The sequence below is a fragment of the Oxyura jamaicensis genome, chromosome Z, assembly GCF_011077185.1.
Source record: "Oxyura jamaicensis isolate SHBP4307 breed ruddy duck chromosome Z, BPBGC_Ojam_1.0, whole genome shotgun sequence".
NCBI classification, from domain to species: domain Eukaryota; kingdom Metazoa; phylum Chordata; class Aves; order Anseriformes; family Anatidae; genus Oxyura; species Oxyura jamaicensis.
The window spans coordinates 35192386-35210785 of record NC_048926.1 but is presented as its reverse complement, the minus strand read 5'-3'; the positions used below and the strand labels follow the sequence as shown (position 1 = coordinate 35210785).

General features: G+C 35.0%; 1 protein-coding gene across 12 annotated transcripts in view; it reads left to right on the top strand.

Moving 5' to 3' along the window:
* Positions 1-18400, top strand: part of BNC2 (basonuclin 2) — a 382877-nt gene that overhangs the window by 102904 nt on the left and 261573 nt on the right. For 10 of the 12 annotated variants that reach the window (XM_035310133.1, XM_035310125.1, XM_035310128.1 and 7 more), the window contains one exon: positions 95-295. The exons of 1 other annotated variant lie outside the window; for it this stretch is intronic. In XM_035310133.1, the coding sequence (XP_035166024.1) occupies positions 95-295 (201 nt within the window). Of the gene's footprint in view, positions 1-94; positions 296-12488; positions 12637-18400 lie in introns of those variants that run through there. One more of the 12 variants, XM_035310134.1, reaches the window with a different exon arrangement.

Below are 18400 nucleotides of genomic sequence, written 5' to 3'. Positions count from 1 at the left end.
CAAATGAAACGCACAGTGCAGCTAGCTTCTTAACTACACTACACTCCTGCTACTGGCTGCCAAGAGGCTCAAAAAATCCACCTTCACTTTTCAGTCAGAAGAGGCAGAAGTGGATGTGAGAGACAGACACACACAGAGACACAGAGAGCGAAAGAGGGCAAGAGACTTGACTTTAAGAGACTCCTGCACTGACAACTCCATGCAGTTCGGAACAAGAACGGCAGCGACCGACTCTGGTTTCATGGGGACATGGCAGAACACTGACACTAACCTCCTGTTCAGAATGTCCCAACAGGTACGTTACTTTCGTTTATTTTAAAACATGGTGTTTTTGTGCTCTTGCCGCCCCGCGGGGGGGGGTTTTGTTTTTCTTTCCACGTTTCATTTTTGTTTCATTCATCACTACATAGTTAGCCTCTGAACTGTCATAACTATGTCATTGGAATGTGCATGGTTACTTCACTGCTTCCCTAAGGGCTCCTTTTTAAAAGAGGGAAAAATATTAAAGCTTTAAGTAAAAGGAAAGCATTTGTTTTAAAGTTTCCAAATAGGGCTTTGCTCATAGTAAGACTGTTTTTCTTTCTTTGTTTGCTTTTGTTTTGTTTTAGTCCTTTTTCCCCCTCGCTCTCCCCCCAGTCCCATAAATAAAAGTATCTGCTATCCCAGCAAAACTCCTTTCTTTCTTCCTGAGTACATAAGCCCCCAAATCAAACTGATACTAAATTTAGGGGCCCCTCAGAGCAGCGTAATTGACTTCATGTGGCAGAGCACAGTTTTTTATTCAGGGCTCAGGAGTGGAGAGCAGTTCTGCTGGAGCCGCTGCCAGCACGGCGCGGAGGGTCGCTGGAGGAGACAGTTCCAGTCGCCGGGTCCCTCTCCCGCTCCCGCCCGCTCCCTCTCCCTCTCTCCCCCTTTCTGCGGAGCTGTGCCTTGGCGTCCTCCCCAGAGCTGTTCCTTCACCAGGGGCCGCGTTTAAGGCAGCTTGGTATGCTGGTTCTGACGGGAAAGCTAAAATGTTACTGCAAGGCCAGTAATAACTGATAATTAATCACAGGAGCCAGTGTCTCTGTACCATGCACTTGGTGATACGCGCCCTGTGTGTTATAGCTAATCTTGCACAATTGCCTGGCTCTTCTGGGTGAAGCAGGAGAAAAAAAAAAAAAAAAAAAAAAAAAAAAAGGGAGAAACTTTCAGCTTGGACGGGGCTCAAGCAAGGGAGGGAAGTTCAACCTGAAGGTTTTTAACAGGGTGACTCCCTACCAGGGGACGTTTTGCTTTTCTGAAAACTAGTTTCCAATTATGGTCTGACACTGACTGATAATAAATGAAATATTGTTTTAGCCAAAAGAGGAGTTAGTAAATGATTTGTATATTTATATTAGACTTTTATTTAATGTTGGACATAAGATGAATGAACTCATTTACCTGAGAGGCGTTCTACTGTAAGAAAGGAGAGAAAGTAATTAGGCTTTTATAGTTTACAGTAACAAAGCATGCCTGAATGCTGGCCATAAAACAGTTATTTAATTTAAAAACAAAAAAATAAAACAATACAAATTAAAAAAAAAAAAAAAAAAGACCAAAACCCTTTAAAGCCAAAAAAGGCTCCAAAGAAGAAGCAGATAGTTAATAACCAATAGCGGTTGTCTGTGGAAGACAGTTTAAGCAGTATAGCTCAGGACAGGATAAAGGCATTTGAATAGGAAATATTTTGATATATCCTGTAGAGGGACCCTGATTACTGCTGATACAGTACGCTGGTATAGAATGTAATCAACATAAGGCAAATAAGCAACTCTGTTCAATTTCCCATTCTTGAAAGTAAAAAAGTTCATTTCCTGGTAGAGATGCACATTTCAAAAACACTGCTCGGCACTAGGAAGTGTGAACTGATACTGCACTGATCACAAGGCTTATCAGCTGTATACATGCCTGTGATACATAACGTATTTGGTTATACTGATATTGAGCAATAGCGTGGAAAACAGTTATTCAAATTACCTGCTGTATTCTTTTAGTAAGAAGTGAGATTAAAGTTTTGGGGTTGGGGAAAAGATTCTTTCAATTTCAGCCACAAAAGAGTTAACAAAACTAGATCCAGATAACGATCAATTGATAAATGACGATTGAACCACATAGATAGTATTAGATTGCCTGTTTAGTATTAGACCTTTTAAAACAGATTTAGCCTCTGTGGTCCCTGGAATACTAGAAAATGTTCAACACTGACAAAGAAAGGAAACAAAACTAAATAAAGAGCATCACTATATGTAAGGGGGGGGGGGGATGTCAGACAACTAGCTCTTAGACCAAGCCAAACATTTATGCACGAAAGCTAGGCTGTTTGGTTTTTGTTCTCTTCTTTGAAATAATATTTTAAATGTGCTAATTCTTCAGATTTAACTGGATTTTGTACAATACTGAACATGCGTGGTCATGCTGTATTCTGTATGAAAGGGAAGAAGTAATGTACTAAATGACTAAACGTGTGGTAGGTGCTGCATCAGTGTATATCCGTCCACTGGAATACACAGTAGCACTGCAAAGGTGGTAATGCCGAACAGATTTATTTCTTAAAAGTCTGTACTTAATGTGTTCGCGTACTGTGTTAATCTCCTTGTCATATTTTGTTTGTTTGTTTATCATGTGCTAAGCATATTCAGTTCAAATATGCTTTCATCATGCTCTTAAGAGGAGGGTAAGTTATTTTGCTGTACGCATTTCTCTCCTCTTTAAGGATAATATTTTGTCTTATATTTCTGATTTGTTAAGGCTGTTATAATCTACTAGCTTGCGCAGGCAACAAGCACAGACTATGTGCAAGTGCAGCTGCAAATTTGTGTCGAAGTGCCAACGTTTCTTTCTAACTCACTGAAATTTTGAGTATCGATTTCTATTACCTATTTTCATCTATTTGCTAGTTAATTATTTTCAATCCATCTTCTGGAAATGTAAGTATTTTTTTAATTTTTCCTATGTTTTAAGAAAAATTGTTTTCATGATTGCAAATAACATGATGTTATTAAATGTACATAACTTGCAAGCAAAGTTTGGCACGGTTTGAAAGAACTGTTTAATGAAACTTTTCCAGCTATACATAGTAATGCTAGAGACATTTCTTTTTTTAAAGTTCTAAGTATAATGCTGGCTTTTTACATGTTTTTTTAGAAGCAAACAAACCCAGAGCCCCATCAATTTTCCTTGGAGTTGTAATTTAATCTCAGGCAGGTTTTTAGTACAAAGATTGGAGCATGGCAAGAAGAATGATTTAGAACAAAACAAAACCATGCGATCGCTCCCTCCTCTTACCTCTCAACTCATGCTGCACAGCTATGTGCACACTATAGGAATGAATAACTTTTTTTCAAAATAAAAGAAACCTACTTCATCATGACGAGGAAGTGTGTGTGTCTGAGAAAAATTAGGATTTGTTGTAAAGGACTGGGATATTAATAGCAAGTATGATAGCATTTATTTTTGGATTCTTTTCTTAAGAGAATGGGAGTGCAAGAAAACGGCATCTCCACATTCCAGAGCAAATTTAGATTTTGCTGGAGTGATAGGAGAAGAGGAATAGTCTCCTAAATTACTTGTCAGAAGTTTATGACATGGCCACTTGACTGCACTGTTTTGCCTGTGCACCTTTTTTCAATATAGAAGTGTGTGGTTTGCTTGGAAGGGGTCATCACATTCTGTATACAGAAGAATGTCTGATAACCTCAGAGGGCATAAATCTTAACTTTTAAAAAGAAGTGCTTCTTTGGGTCACTTTGATCAGTGACAGGTCGAGAATGAGCAGAAACCCTTGGCTTCTTTTCCATGCTCATCTGGTGAAGTCCAGGGCACCCACTGCCCATACTGGTTCTGGCAAGGAGTTGTTAACAGCAGAAAAGAAGGCCTGGACTGGATTGATTAAAAAAAAAAAAAAAAAAAAAAAAAAGAAAAAGAAAAAGCAGGCTTTTATGATTTTCTGCTTTCATAAATGTTTTGTGTGTTTGTCAGAACAAGAAATGTCATTTTTCTTCTTCCAGTTACCTTAAGGGCTGTAATGTTCTAAAATACTTTTAAAGTCATTTCAGAAATGCGACCATAGGAGAAATGGCTGTAACCCACAGTGACACAAAATGCCAGAGCCATGTACATTTTTGTTAAGAAAGAAGTATGTTTAATCCATTTCAGATAAAAAGGTAATAGCCTTTCCAGAAGCTTTTTTTTTTTTTTTTTCAATGTGAGAGTGAAAATGCAGTATATCAGAATTATAAATGGATCTGTGCATCATTATATAGTAATTTAGGATTCACTCAATGATGTAACAAAATTAACAACATAATTTCATTTTGTAACTGTATCTTATTAAAGAACAACTGTCTGACATTCTCTTACAGTTGCTTTATTTAACTTCATGCAAATATTATTAGTAGTGACATTTCTCTATTGTACATTAGATTCTCTCATTAGCATGATGTGTTAGTTATCACCAGAGAAATCACTTCTAGATAGGTGAGGGGGAAACCAAGAAAACTAAAAATTAAATCAATGATGGATATTAATATAGACGCATCTGTTCATGAGAGATATGGTACAGCAAATTCAACTTTTCTTCTTTGCATAAATGCATGCTTATTCCAGTGAAATCTAAATAATACTTACAATATGTGGAGTATACATTAATGTTGCTGGAAATATTAAATTGTATACAATGTGCACTGCCTGTTTTGAGCTATGCTTGTATTCTACAATCTGATAGTTCCTAACATTGATGTAGACATAGGCACATAAACTGTTATTGAACCACTATTTAAAAATAGGAGCATAGTATAATGTCTAACGGATTGAAGGTGAAAGCTTTTTAAATGTTCCTGGGTTGATGGTTATAAAGGTTGTATGCAATTTTACCATATATTAAGTAATTAACTGCTTTACTGTAGCATATAACCATTATTTTAACATAGGTGGACATGCAAAAAGAGATCAAACATAACACACAGCAGGCTGTAATTCCATACATTGATTTATTGTGAACATTTTGGGAGGAAGTTTAACATTGGTAAAATGCATTTTGTCGTTTATGGTAGTTAACAATCACAATTGTCGGTAGTCATCAACTAACATAATCTGCTTATTTAATATATATATTTCATCACATCATTTTAAAGATAAGCTGATCCCAGTTTTTTTTTTCGTTGTTTTTATTCATAACCACATGAATAAGTACATGTGCTAGTACAAATTCAGAAGCTTTATCAGGTTACGTGGTCTTATTTCAGGTAGCTGCTTTAAGTTTGATGGGTATTTGGCAAAGCAATGTTTAGTAGTGTAATGGTTCATTTCCCATTAGCAAATTAATAGTATTGCATCAAGAATTTTTTGTACTGTTTCTGATGCACCTCAGAATAAATGCCTTAGAAAATATTGTACATGACAAAAGCAGAGGATGCTTTGTGTGGTATATAGCACTAGACACAGGAACTTGCAGTGATAGATACATGGCTATATGTATGATACATGGTTAAAAGAAAAAAGACCTCTCAATTTCTTCTCGTACTGTGTTCAGTACTTGCTGGAGTACTAAGACACAGAAAATATTTCCCATTTCTGTCTCTATACATTAGTCTTGCACATGGTGTTTGAACGTATTTGTTCCATTGTATATTTTAGTTGATGATGTGCTAAGAACACTGTCAGATCTTTGCGTAACTTTCAGACATGCATGCACAAAACTAAAATCTTCATGAAGCATTAAAACTTATATTGAAGCACATGCTCAAATATATTGTGCAATAAGCACCAGCACTTAGCATTTTTAAAAGTGTAGTTTTTCTACTTTTTTTTTTTTTTTTTTAACTTTGTATTTTAGTAGTTACTTATTCATGTATAGTTTTATGGGGATTTGATTAATGTAGTGACAGAACAGATTTGGTATATAACAGCAGCAGAGTCTCCTGCTCTTATGTCAGGGTTAAGAGCCAAGGCAAATCTTCCCTAACTAATTAGATGCTGAGTAAGGCATCTTAGTGAAGTTGGGGCAAAAGTGAATGGGTCACAGCTGAGGCAAGATTGCAAGGACTGTAGTGATAGTGAAAGCATTCACATTTGCCAGGTCGTTGTGACACTGCGCTGATTGCAAAGGAACACTCTGTTCACTGATACAGAACTGCTGTACATAAAGTACAATCAGAAACAAAAGCTTTAAAGAGCTTTTACTTTTTACTAGAAATGCTCAAAACATATGCTGTGTATAGCTTTCTTTACTCAGTTATTCTTCTGAAACAATAGTGCTTGTGCTTGTGTAAAAAGATTTGCCTTTTAGACTAATAGTTCTTTGCAGTTTAGAAGAATTTCCAAACTTGGGGCTCCTAGTATACCCAGGAGGTGATTAAGATACTGCCTCAAGAAATAGAAGGCTGAAACAGAGGCGAGGGAGAAATGGAGAATTCCATTGTTGGAAAGGAATAATCTTTTAGTTCAGAAAGAGAATCACTAATGCAGCTCTTTACTATAATTCATAGAATATAATCACAAAATTTCAGCGTCTAGATTAACTATATTTAAGGGTTTCATTTTTTGCCCAGGCAGTCTGTAGAAAGGTGTAATCTTAAAAAGCAGTTTTATTACATGAATGTCCATTTGCCTATGCACAGTTTTTAAATGATGCAAAATGCATTCTTTAGCTACGCATCAGTCTGTCTAACAAATGTCCAAAATAAGAGACTATGTCAGACTGGACAAGCATCTGTTGCTTTGTTACCGCTCACTCTACTCATTATAGTAATGCCCTACTGCCTCCTTTCCCTTACTGAAACATTTGACAACTGTTTTCTCAATGATTTTCCTTCACTGACAAAGAAAACAGTGCCAGTGTCACACAACATTTTGTCTTAGAGAGGCCATCTCTTTCGGGGGGAGGGTTGGGGAGCATCTCGGAATTGCTTTGATCAGTGTGAACTTGCCAACAATGTACCATTGATGCCATTCTGACTCTCTTGGGAAGCCACTGCATCCCCATCCTCTACTGATGATGCGTATCTGTGCACTTGTGCAAAGGAAAGATGAGAGTGTCATCTGCCACTTACAGAGCACTGGAGTTCAGAAGAGAAAATGGCACGATTATGAGCCTGCTATTCCTTCCTGTGCACAACACAGAAGTCAGCAAGCTTTTCTTAGAAACTGAATGATAAGTGATGCTGTAGAAAGCTTTATGGAAAGTGAGAAAATTTGTACTGGGGTCATCATTAAAGCTGAAATGTACTGTCACTGGCAGGTAAACTTGCAGTGATATTTGAGGTAATGATTATTAGGAAATGGACAACACCACAATTATCTCAGTAGAAATCAGTGCTGCAGTCTATCCATGAATTTCGGAATATCTCCCTTATAGAAGAATTTGAGTGATGTGGTACATGTTGAGAAGAGAGAGAATCACTCTTCTTTTTCTCAATAATTTTTGAACAACTCAGGGAACAGGGAGATGCAACTGATGAACATTTTTTGTTCATTTGTGGTTGTTCTTTTTAAACTTGGTTTAACCAGACTTCCAGGGAAGGAAATAGACTTCCTGGCTCTCTGCATATATATTTGCTCCATGCACTCCATGCTGTATTTCCAAAAAATCTGTAACTATAAAATGGAATACTTCTGACTTTGAACAGTTTGAATGAAAATGTCATACAATGTAGTTCTTTTCAGATGAACAATTAAACATTTGGAGTGTGCCAGTGAGAGGAAAATAGAATATAAAGGATCATATCCTCACAGTGATCCAAGCATATATTTTCCATTCATGTCATTGGAGGTCCTGTCATGCATCAAGGACAGCATATAGTTTAGATACAGAATTACAGATAGCAGCGCATTAGCCTTCAGAGTGAGCTGTAACTAGGAGCTCAATTCTGTAAGCCTTGTGTATGCATGTAACTTTTACAAAGCTAAATGTACAGGTATTTTGCAAGACAAGATATTGCAGTTGTAAGGAACGCTGCTCTTGTGTATTTTAATCTTTTCTATTATTTAGACTCTAAGCAGATGAACATTATTAAAACAAAATAAAGTTTGGCATTGTGCATTCTTAAAGAAATGTGGACCTGGATTCCTGTTGTATCACAATCTGGAAATTAAACCAGATTCTGTGTTAAAGTCTCTGGTCAAGTCTCAGCTTTTAGGCATTATGGGCCTGTGTATGGTTTCATGTACAAGTTACTGGAAGCTTAATTTTTCATGGGTAACCCTGGAAGCCAGGCAAAATTGTGGTTGTTTGTAGTTTACTTCTGAAGATTTTAATTTTTCTTTTGAGCCAGAAATTTCAAAATGAAAGTTGGAATCACCATGAAATTAAATTGGAGGAGAAATATTTACAAGAGTCCTTGCTATCTGGAATTGGTAACATCTCAATAGGGAAAGTGGCAACACCATAGGATAATACTATTATTTTAATATTTTAATCAATAAAGCAGCATTTTGAAAAGAATTATTCTCATTTACATAGAACACTTTGGAAAGCCAAGTTTAAATCTGCTTTGTTTTCTCATTAAAAAAAATATCAAAAATCAAACAAGCTTAAAGATGTTATTGTCAGATCTTTCTATGCAGATTGATTTCCTTTTAGCATATTCATTGTTCTTTGCCTGCACAGAGTACAAGACCTTGTGTACTGTACTGCAGTTTTATTGCTGCTTTCAGAGGGATGTCTTGTGAGATGTTACGGCTCCTGCGGAAGTACAGCAGCAAAATGTCATTTTATGATAGATCATTATTGATACCCTTTATTTATTTATGCCTTTCCTCATTTTTCTTTCCCCACTGTTTTTCTTGCTCTGTATATATATCTGAACCTGTTTTAAAAGAAAAACTCTTCTTGGTACCAATTGAATAATTAAAGCAATCTTAACGATAAGGGACTATAAGAAGAGATGAGGGGCGGAGAAGACAAGCATCCCTTCCAAGGGTGGCTGAATGTAGGTGCTGACATGCAAAGAGTTTGGTGCTTTGTATTTCAGTGTGCCTGTATGCAAGAGCATGATAAGAATGTGTGATGCCCTGGCTTATCACATGGAAGGTGCTGAAAAGCATCTCAATTTGATCTCTGTGTTGTACAATTTCTTTAAAAAGGCACTGCCGAAATTTAAAAACCAGTTCTCAGTATATTTTCATTCCTCTATCTCAAATATGAGTTTGTGTTTATCTGACGAAATAAAAAAATCACACACAAAAAAATGGGGAAATTAAATTCCTAAATTGATTAAACCTTTTTTTTTTTAATATTTTATTTTATTTTATTTTTTCCTTCACAGACTTAGTAGACAAAAAATAACCAGCTTGGACATCAGTGAGTTGTTGTAAAACACTTAAACCTCCAAACCCGTATCATTGTGTCTAGATGTAGTTCTTAATTAAGAGTGGCCAAGTACTTTTTTACTTGTAATAATTCTTTAAAACTTTAATTTTATTGGCAATCTGTAAAATGGATTTTGTAGGAAAAAAGTCTTCTAAAAAGTGGTACTGACTGCATTTCTGAGTAGTGGATACTGGGGTTTTCACGTTTCCTATCATAACTTTTAGTGGCTGTTTGTTCCCTGGACAGTTTACTTTTTCAAAGACATCAATTTGATAAGAATGTCTGAAATAGATGTCTTGGGGAGGAGGGAGGTAAAAACTAATGAAGAGTATGCAAGCAAAAAAAAATAATTACTTCCAGATGGCTTTTTATAATAAAACTACTATTAAAATGAGGAGGTCAATTAGCAAGACTTTAATTATATAATTTCTTACATTTCTAAATAAATATCATATTCTCTAGAAAAATAACACTTAAATGAGTTAAGTTTGACGGCCGCCTCTCTAGCCAGGGAAAAATATAAAGAAGTACCAACTCATCTACCCTGCCTTAATGCCCCACAGCAGTTGACATTGCTGGAATGCCTCCTGCAGCTGGTGGCATATGACTGTCATTTGCAGGCAGGATATACGGAGAGTTTACACAATGGAGGCATTCATGAAAGTGTTCCTCATCTGGGACTCCTGCAAGCTCTCATTTTATTGACCCTGTCAGAATTTAACTGGTAGGCTGTCAAATTATGTGTTGCTTTATCTAATATTAGTTTTTCCTTTAAATTAGAATGCACGGAAGAAGGGGTTGTGGAAATCAGGTATGAAAAGCAAAAACTTCTGGCTTATGGTTTCTAAACCAAGAAAAAACATAGTAGCTGTGTAAGAACTTTATCATTTGTGCCACAAATTGTAAAGATTCAATTTTTTGTTTGTTTGTTCAATATCAAACATTGTGATTTATTTGCAGAGATTTTTCATTTTTTTAAACAATAGTTATTATTATTTTTAGCATTCAGAGCCTTAAACAAAATTCCATTTTCTAAATTACAATATCCCTCAAGTGTAACTCGAACATCAGTATACAAACAGTTTTATGAAACAGCTCAGTCTTTAACTGCTGGTGTCCTTAAAGATATGATGAAAATTGCTGTCTATACAGGTTTCCCCCCGAAAAAAAAGATTTATTAAGCTTTGCTGTGTCTTTATACAGAATGCCATAAAGAAATGTCTGATATTCAATTATTTTTATAATGTTCAAACAATGTAATAATCTGAGAGTTGATTGATGATTATAAATATGTTCTTTATACCACAGATTGGCTGCTTATTAATTCAATGGTGTTGAGGCATGACCTCTCCAAAGCCATAATTTGTATTAAAAAAAGTGTATACATAGCTTCATTGATATCTGGGAGAGAACTGGTTACAGCAGCAGACAGCACACCAAAACATTGGCTTCATGCAGATGGAGCATACTGCAAGAAAAGTACCTTGTGCAGTGAGTTACTCATCTTAATAGATCCTCCTATCCACCAGTCCATTGTTAATACAATCCTAAAGTTCAGTTCAGAGAGGGGAGAGAGGAGGAATAAGAAAAAAATGATTCGATTTTTTTAAGGAAAATAAATTTTAATTTGGAGGCTACCAATCACTTTGTTTCTACTAGAAACAAAACCCCTAAACTCTCATGTTATACATGTTTTTGTTCATGTGTAAGAAAAAAAGATATAGCATCTGTCTGTCAGACATAAGATCTCATCCCCATAGTCTGTGCATAGTACATTTTTCATCATTATTCTGCTTTTAAAAAATTGTTGGGTAGAATAGTCATAGCTAAATAGCAAACATTGCCTTATCTTAACAAATGTATACAGATGACTGTGTTTGTCTTGTGCCATGTATAAATTCCAGTTTCTTCCCACTTTGGGAAGAAACTCTTTCCTTTCTCCTCGGAGTATAAAATAAATCATTTCAAACATGAAAGGCAAAATAATCAAAATAGAATATTATTGCACTATTTTGCAAGACCTCCTGAAATATTGCTCCGAAATCTACTGAGATGTTGGTTTTTCTCTGCAGGGATAAATAAGAAAGACAACTGAAGCATTTTCATTTACTTGGAATTGTGTATTTTCTTTTACCCTTTGAAGTAGAAGTTTGAAGATGTTGTAGTCCTTTAAATATTTAAAAAATAAAATTGGTTGAATGAGGTCTAATAACAAATCAAAGATAAGTTATTTACAAGAATGTGATAGATATAGAACATTTCTCATGAAATGTGAATTTTCATTGCAAGAAAAATGTCACTTCTCCAACTTTGGCATAGCACACGTTGTAAAGTGGTATTTTTTGTTTTGTTTCCTGAAAAACCGAGTACAAACTGTAGATACATATTGGTAGATTTTGTTGTTAATGAGGCTAGTTTCATTACTGGCTTTTCAGTCTGATTGTCTAAAGAGATAAGTAAAAGCTGGGTTTTAGAACATGATCAAGAACATGAAAATAAAAAGAGTAAAAATGATTAATTAAATTCATACATAATCAAACTTACCTGGCAATTTCTTTAAGAGAATTTTGATCTATTTTTTCCATTGTGAAAGCTTGTTAGAGGTAGTCAGCCTGTTGGTATAAAACCAAGCTATCTCAAACTCTTCCACTGGTACAAAAGATTTATATGGAAAAACAATACTTTCAACACTAGCAATTTTTAATTTTAATTGCCTAGCCCAATTCTCACTGAAATGAATAAAAGTATAGACTATAAGCACAAAACTGGTCTGAGGGATTTTCTTACAGTCTTTCTTAAGGAGAGGTAATTCATGTTTTGCTTGTTCTGTGATAGAGCAGACCAAAAATACATATTGAGTGAAAAAATAATTATGGAAGCAAGATTTTAGGAAGGGCTTAGAGCACTAAAGCATTGCGCTTTAGTATCAAATAATGAAATATTTGTAGAACTTTAACTTCTAAAATCTAAGTTCTTAAGAATTCTAATTAAATATTTAAGAGAAACAGTGTTGTATGTTAGCTATTCAAAAAACAAAACAAAAGAAGCATAAATAAATAAATAAATAAAGTAAATAATCCTCCAACACTACTGCAATAACAACACATCTCAGATAAATCAGTCCTGGGATTTTTTTTTTTTACTTTGAAATGCAATTTTATTTTTGCACAAAAATGTATTTTTCATTACTCTACATCTTCATTAACAAAATCTTTCAGAAGGCAAAGAAAGTAAGTGGTTTAGCTCTGCAGAGAGTCCAATGATCCTAAAAAAGTAAAGCAACATCACAAATCCCTGAAACAAAGGTAAACCCATTTTAAAGATCTTTAATTAGTATTTATGCATCTTTTGCATGAAAGTTGCTTAGACATGAAATTTTGTCTTTATGCAATTCTTATTTTGCTTATTGATAACACTAGGAAGCTAAAAGTTGGGTGTGAAAATGTTTATCCAATTCAGTGCATATGCAGTTTTGTAATTACAAAGTTAATGTTTGGTTTTCTCCAAATAGACCAATATAAATTGTTTTCTATAACTTATCAATTTGCAGTTTTCAAGGCCATTTTAATAATGCTGAGATGAAATAAAACTTTTCTAATATGTAAAGTACATGAAGGGTAGAATTATGTTAAATACATAAAGGAAAGGCATAGGCATGAGACTGATTTTAAATGTGTCTGTGTGTTTATTGTTGTTGCTTTTTGTTTTAAATTACTGAGCCTCTCCCTTCCATGCCACATCCCCATCCCATGCAAAATTCAGAAGTGGTCAGGTATGGGGTTTTGATTCTATCCACTAACTTGCATATGCATGTTTATACACCCACAAACTGTAAAAAGAAAACTGAGTAAATGTGGCTTCAGGGAAAGAAAGGAGTGGTGGGCACAGATACCAGCTGGAGCTTGATGCATGTGTTCTCTTCTGTGGCACCATTTTGTTGTTGATGTGGGAATGTAGCTAAACAGTGGCTACAGATGCTTCACTAAATAAGGATCCACATAAATTCCAGCTGTGAACTTGTGATTCATCCTTCCTTGCACAAAAGATATGTTTCCATATGTCCCATTATGTTCCATATTTGATTTTTATCACACACTGTGTGCCAGTCTAAATCTCGTCTACATGCTTTTTATGTGTCCTGTAAACCTTTCTTATTCTCATTTGAATTAGGCTCATAATATACCCCAGCCTCCATGCAAAAAAAATAAAAAAAATAATAAAAAAAAAATCCACATTAAAATAATACAGCATACTTGTAAATAATTTTTTAATGAATCAAGTACATGAATAATGTATCTATGTAACCACCCTAACATACAGTCTGGACATATATACAGAAAATCATATTAGTCCATTTGAAAAGTATTTCTCTTGATTCTAACTCCACTGTCCTTAAAATGATCTGAGTTCTAAATATTTTCATCTTAAAAATACTTGAATCTTACTTCACCTAGTGTAAATGGATTTTTGTGATTTTTATCTGCAGTCTTTTCAGGTATCATGTACATAGCTTCTGTCTATATTTTTTTAAGTATGTAATTCATTGATCAAAGGATAAATACTCTCATTTTGAATTATGAATACTCTCCATTGTTAAACCACTTATGCTCTCTGAGACTCACTGGAAACAATTGCAAAACTATCACTGGTTTCATGGTGCCAAATAAAATATATTCATTAATTTTAATTTTTATTTTTAATATTGCTGTATTCTACAGATTCAGGATAATTTTCTTCTGCTGCTGTAAGTGTAGATATGGAAATTGGCACCTAGAAACAGACATCCCTTGCCCCTAGAGCATACAAAACCCCGTAATTTAAAATATTAAAAAAGAAACAAACAACAACAAAAAAAAAGAAACAAGGGTTTAAAAAATGCTAGCTGAATTGCACTGTATGCTTTTGAGTTAGCTTATTATAATGCAGTTATGAGACATAGTCCCTGCCTCCTAATTGGGGTGAAATATGGCTGCTGGTCATCTCTGTTAGAAGCGTAGTGCTGCTAAAGCTTTGCTGTAAGTTTTATGTGTGACGGATGTCGCTGACTGTCGTAAGACTATTCAGAACATGAGGCAGAAGTGAGCATTGCGTTAGGCAGCTGTAGTCTGGAAAGTATTTGTTTGTCCTAGTGAAGGTAAAACCTCAGAGGTTGCTATAATTATTGAAGTAATGATTAAAGTACTAAATTTGGTCATTGGCTTTTGCAAGTTAATGAAACCAATGCTTCTGTTCTGGCACAAATTTAAAATGGCAGATCAGGAGCAGGATGAATGCTTTCAATCTTCAAAAGTTAAAGCTGCAGTGCAGATGATGCAGCAGATGACTGAAGAAGTGCTACAATACAGTTTTCTGAACCAAGGTTTATCAAAACAAATATTGATATCTGCTACAAAGAAGCATCACTTAGCTGTGTGCAGAATTAGACTTCAGTGTTTTTGCCTACTATGTTGGGACTGGGGGGAAATCTAATAAAAATAAGTCTGTTAGTAATTGAAATTCTCCAGGCAAGTCAGATATCAACATTATATGAACATTTTTCAACAGATCAGGTAGTTAATTAGTTTGTATTTTAAACTGAAGGTCATCGTGTTATAGATTTCTGTGGGAACAAAAAGAGAGAGCATCTATTTAAAATGATGGGCAAATGTGGCCTATTCTCAGCAATGCCTGAGGTACCGTTGAGATGAACCACTGGCCACTGTCAAATTCCAATCAAAATGCAGATAAGTTTAGAATAAACATAATAAGGTGTTGGTGTGTTTCCAGAACTGTAAAAAAAGACTTTAACTGGAGAAGAGACTGGAGATTAACAGTTTGTTTTACAGCTAAGTTAGGTATTTCAAATCAAGTGACTGGTGCTGCTTGTAACGAAGCATCTGTAAAGTGTGTCGGTGTGACGTTGGTATTCTGTGTTCAAGAAGTTCAATGTCAACACAGCTGTGACTTACCACTTTTAGCAACCTCTCAACTGGGAATTAGATAAAATACCTTTAATTTGGGCATGGGGTTGGGGGAGAGTACTGGGATGGGAGTATAATTTCAAATGCTATTAATTTTCACAAAATAACATTTGTGTGCTTTGTCTTGCCAGATAGTCTACAATGCTTTTCCTCATTTCACGTGCCAGGCTGTTTTTATATTATCATTTCCTTCTCTGCAGTGTTTATCTTTTCTGAAAATGGTGAAATGTAAGCTATTACAGACTGGGTGGGTGGCACACATTTGCACAGTAACTTTTAAAACACAGAGCAAGCATTTTATTTGGGTTTTGAAAACCACTGAGAGAACTTAATGCAGCTGCTCTCATGGCATCAAAGTGAAACATGTAAAAATCTCACTTTCTATTCTAAATAACCTTAGGGCTGTTGAGTCAGATATTTCCGGGTTGACGTGTTTTGCACAGGAGTGACAGTGGCATTGAGTATATATAGTAAATCTTAATGTTCCACTGCATCTCTTCAGTCTTTTATGAGCTTCACAAGGTACTCATCCTTAACAAAATGTCAAGTTAAAACATGTCACTTTGCCATAGTTGAAATTACTTCTTGTTTTTAATCAAAAAACAACTCTTAATGGGCTGTTTTACTGTAGGCAGTCATGAAAGGAGCTTTCCAGTTTAGCAGCAAGTAGTTCTTCTGATCCATTATTTGCTGTCAATTCTACTGCTCATCCGGCAATGTAAAAAGGGTTGCATGACTAAAATCTGAGGATGCTGAATCAGGATGATGGTGCTGCCTATCCTATGCTAGCTAGAATTTATATTTTTAAGAAAAGTTAAGCAATTTTTAATGCATGTCTTTCAATTCCAGTAGGCATTAGTCTTGTGTTTCCTAGGAACTTTACTATATTAGTAATCTCTGACAACAGCAGAGGTAATCTTGCTGATAGTAAAGGTAATTTATGGTACCCTGCATCTCTGATTTTAGTTTTCTTAAACAGAGGATGACATTAAGATGAGAAGTGTTGTATATTCAGTATAATCCTTGAATCCTATGATGTGAAGTAGAAGGCTTTCTTAACTCGAGGCACTCAGAAGGTTGAGCTATACAAGCATAGTGAATTCAGTTCACAATCTTTTTAATGCTAAAATGGCTCTTCAGTCTCTAGGCCAGTTAATAATCCTCCTTTTAACTATGCTGTACATACTGTAGATGGAGCTTGACAGACTAGTCAGTGTCTCAAAGGTCACCACAATACTATTAGCTAGGTAACTATGTTCTTGGTTTCTGTTACACTACCTGTTAATAAAAAAAAAAAAAAAAAAAAAAAAAAGTGGACTTGTTTTAAATGAAAACCTTAGCTCTGCCGCTCTTCATCAACAAGTGCTTCAAATTCGGAGTCTTGTCTTGTTGGTGAAGTTCTCTAGAGTAGTCTCCTGATTCAGGTATGATGGGTGATCTCATTCAGCTTTTTTTTTTTTTTTTTTTTTTTTTTTTCCTAGTGTGAAAAAGTAACAGTGAGGATGACATATTTTAATTTTGTTGTAGTTGCCTTTTGGAGCTATTATTATCTTTTGAGGGCTTATTTCAACACTTAAGTAATAGGAACATTTAAAGTCTAGAAATTCTTGTAACTTCAAAGCTGCATGTGTTCCCTCTCTGTAGCATTAAAACACCTAAATAACTAAGGTGTGCTTTAAAAGCAAATAGGAAAATCAAGTCTTTAAACTCTGTTGTTACTGTTTTATTGAAATATTTACAACCACAGCTCCAAAAACCTGCACATCTCTGTCATATCTGAAAAAACATCCAGAGAAAAATCTCCACTTTGGAGGCGGTAATGTGTACTTCTCATTGTATTTTACAGTAAAAATGTTCTCATTCTTTTTTTCTTCTGGTAACTAACAGTCTTCATTTGTTTATTATATTATTGAAGTAATGTAACTTTACAATGCCAGGTTCAGATCTGGAGACATGATTTGCAAATGGTAAAGCTACTTGTATTCTTATCTTAGCTAAGGACTGTTCCTGAGGCAGGTTCAACTATGCTGTTAATATAACTCTTACTTTATTATTATTATTATTATTTTCCCTAAACTGATTGTGCAATGCTAGACTTTTTTAAAGTTCATTCAGAATTCATGCTGGACATGTTCCTTTTTCTGTTACATACAACAAAAATTTTAATGAAACTATAGGGTTCTTTAGAGCTGGAGATTAATTTTTAGTCATCCATGCATTTTCAATCATAAATTAAATGTTCAGGTAGGTATATACTTCACTTTTTATAGGTATTTTAATTTAATTATTGTCAACGTTTTGCTTCTTAAGAATATATTCTTCCTAATTCATTATCCAAAGATATCAGCTGAAATTCCAGCTATTTACATTGCTTTCATTTGCTTTTATGTTTATTTTAGCAAAACAATTTGTGTGCTCCCATCGTTCAGCAAACACTTGAGCTCCTTATGGGATTTTCATTGGTGTTCAAATAGTTAAACCATTATTAGACTTTAAAATTACATTGTAAAGTGAGCGGTATCACCCTGGATGAAATAAATTTTCCATATTCTAAAAATAAAATGATTTCAAAGGTTGTCATCTCCAAAGATTACACACAAATGCTCTTTTGTATTACATGATCTTTGTCACAGAGAAGCATGATGTAGAAGTGATTTTTTCTTTATGTGAGATAGGCACAAACAAATTGCAAGTTTGTCTAGCTAGACACTCTCTAAATATTTTTGAACTACTTTTGCAGTGTGGAAAATTTCCATTTTAATTATATCACTGCACGTTAATGCAGGAATGGGAGAGATGCTAGAAGTTAATTCATATCCAGCCAAACTCAGCTAATTTCTTACATCTTTATACAGCTGCATTTCCTTTTCCCCTTCTCCCTTCCCCATTACTTTTAAATCTCCAGATTCCAGATGTATCAAGAAAACATTTAAGATTTCATATTACAAATATATTCAGTCTTCACTAAACTATTTGAACTGGCATTTCTTAGTGTCCTTGTCCCCACCCCCCCGCCACACAGCTGTCACTAACACAGGAAAAGGACTGGGGGAGGGAAGGAGGGAGCCCTGCTAAAATCGTGTCACGTAGCACTAATTCATCTGCTCTC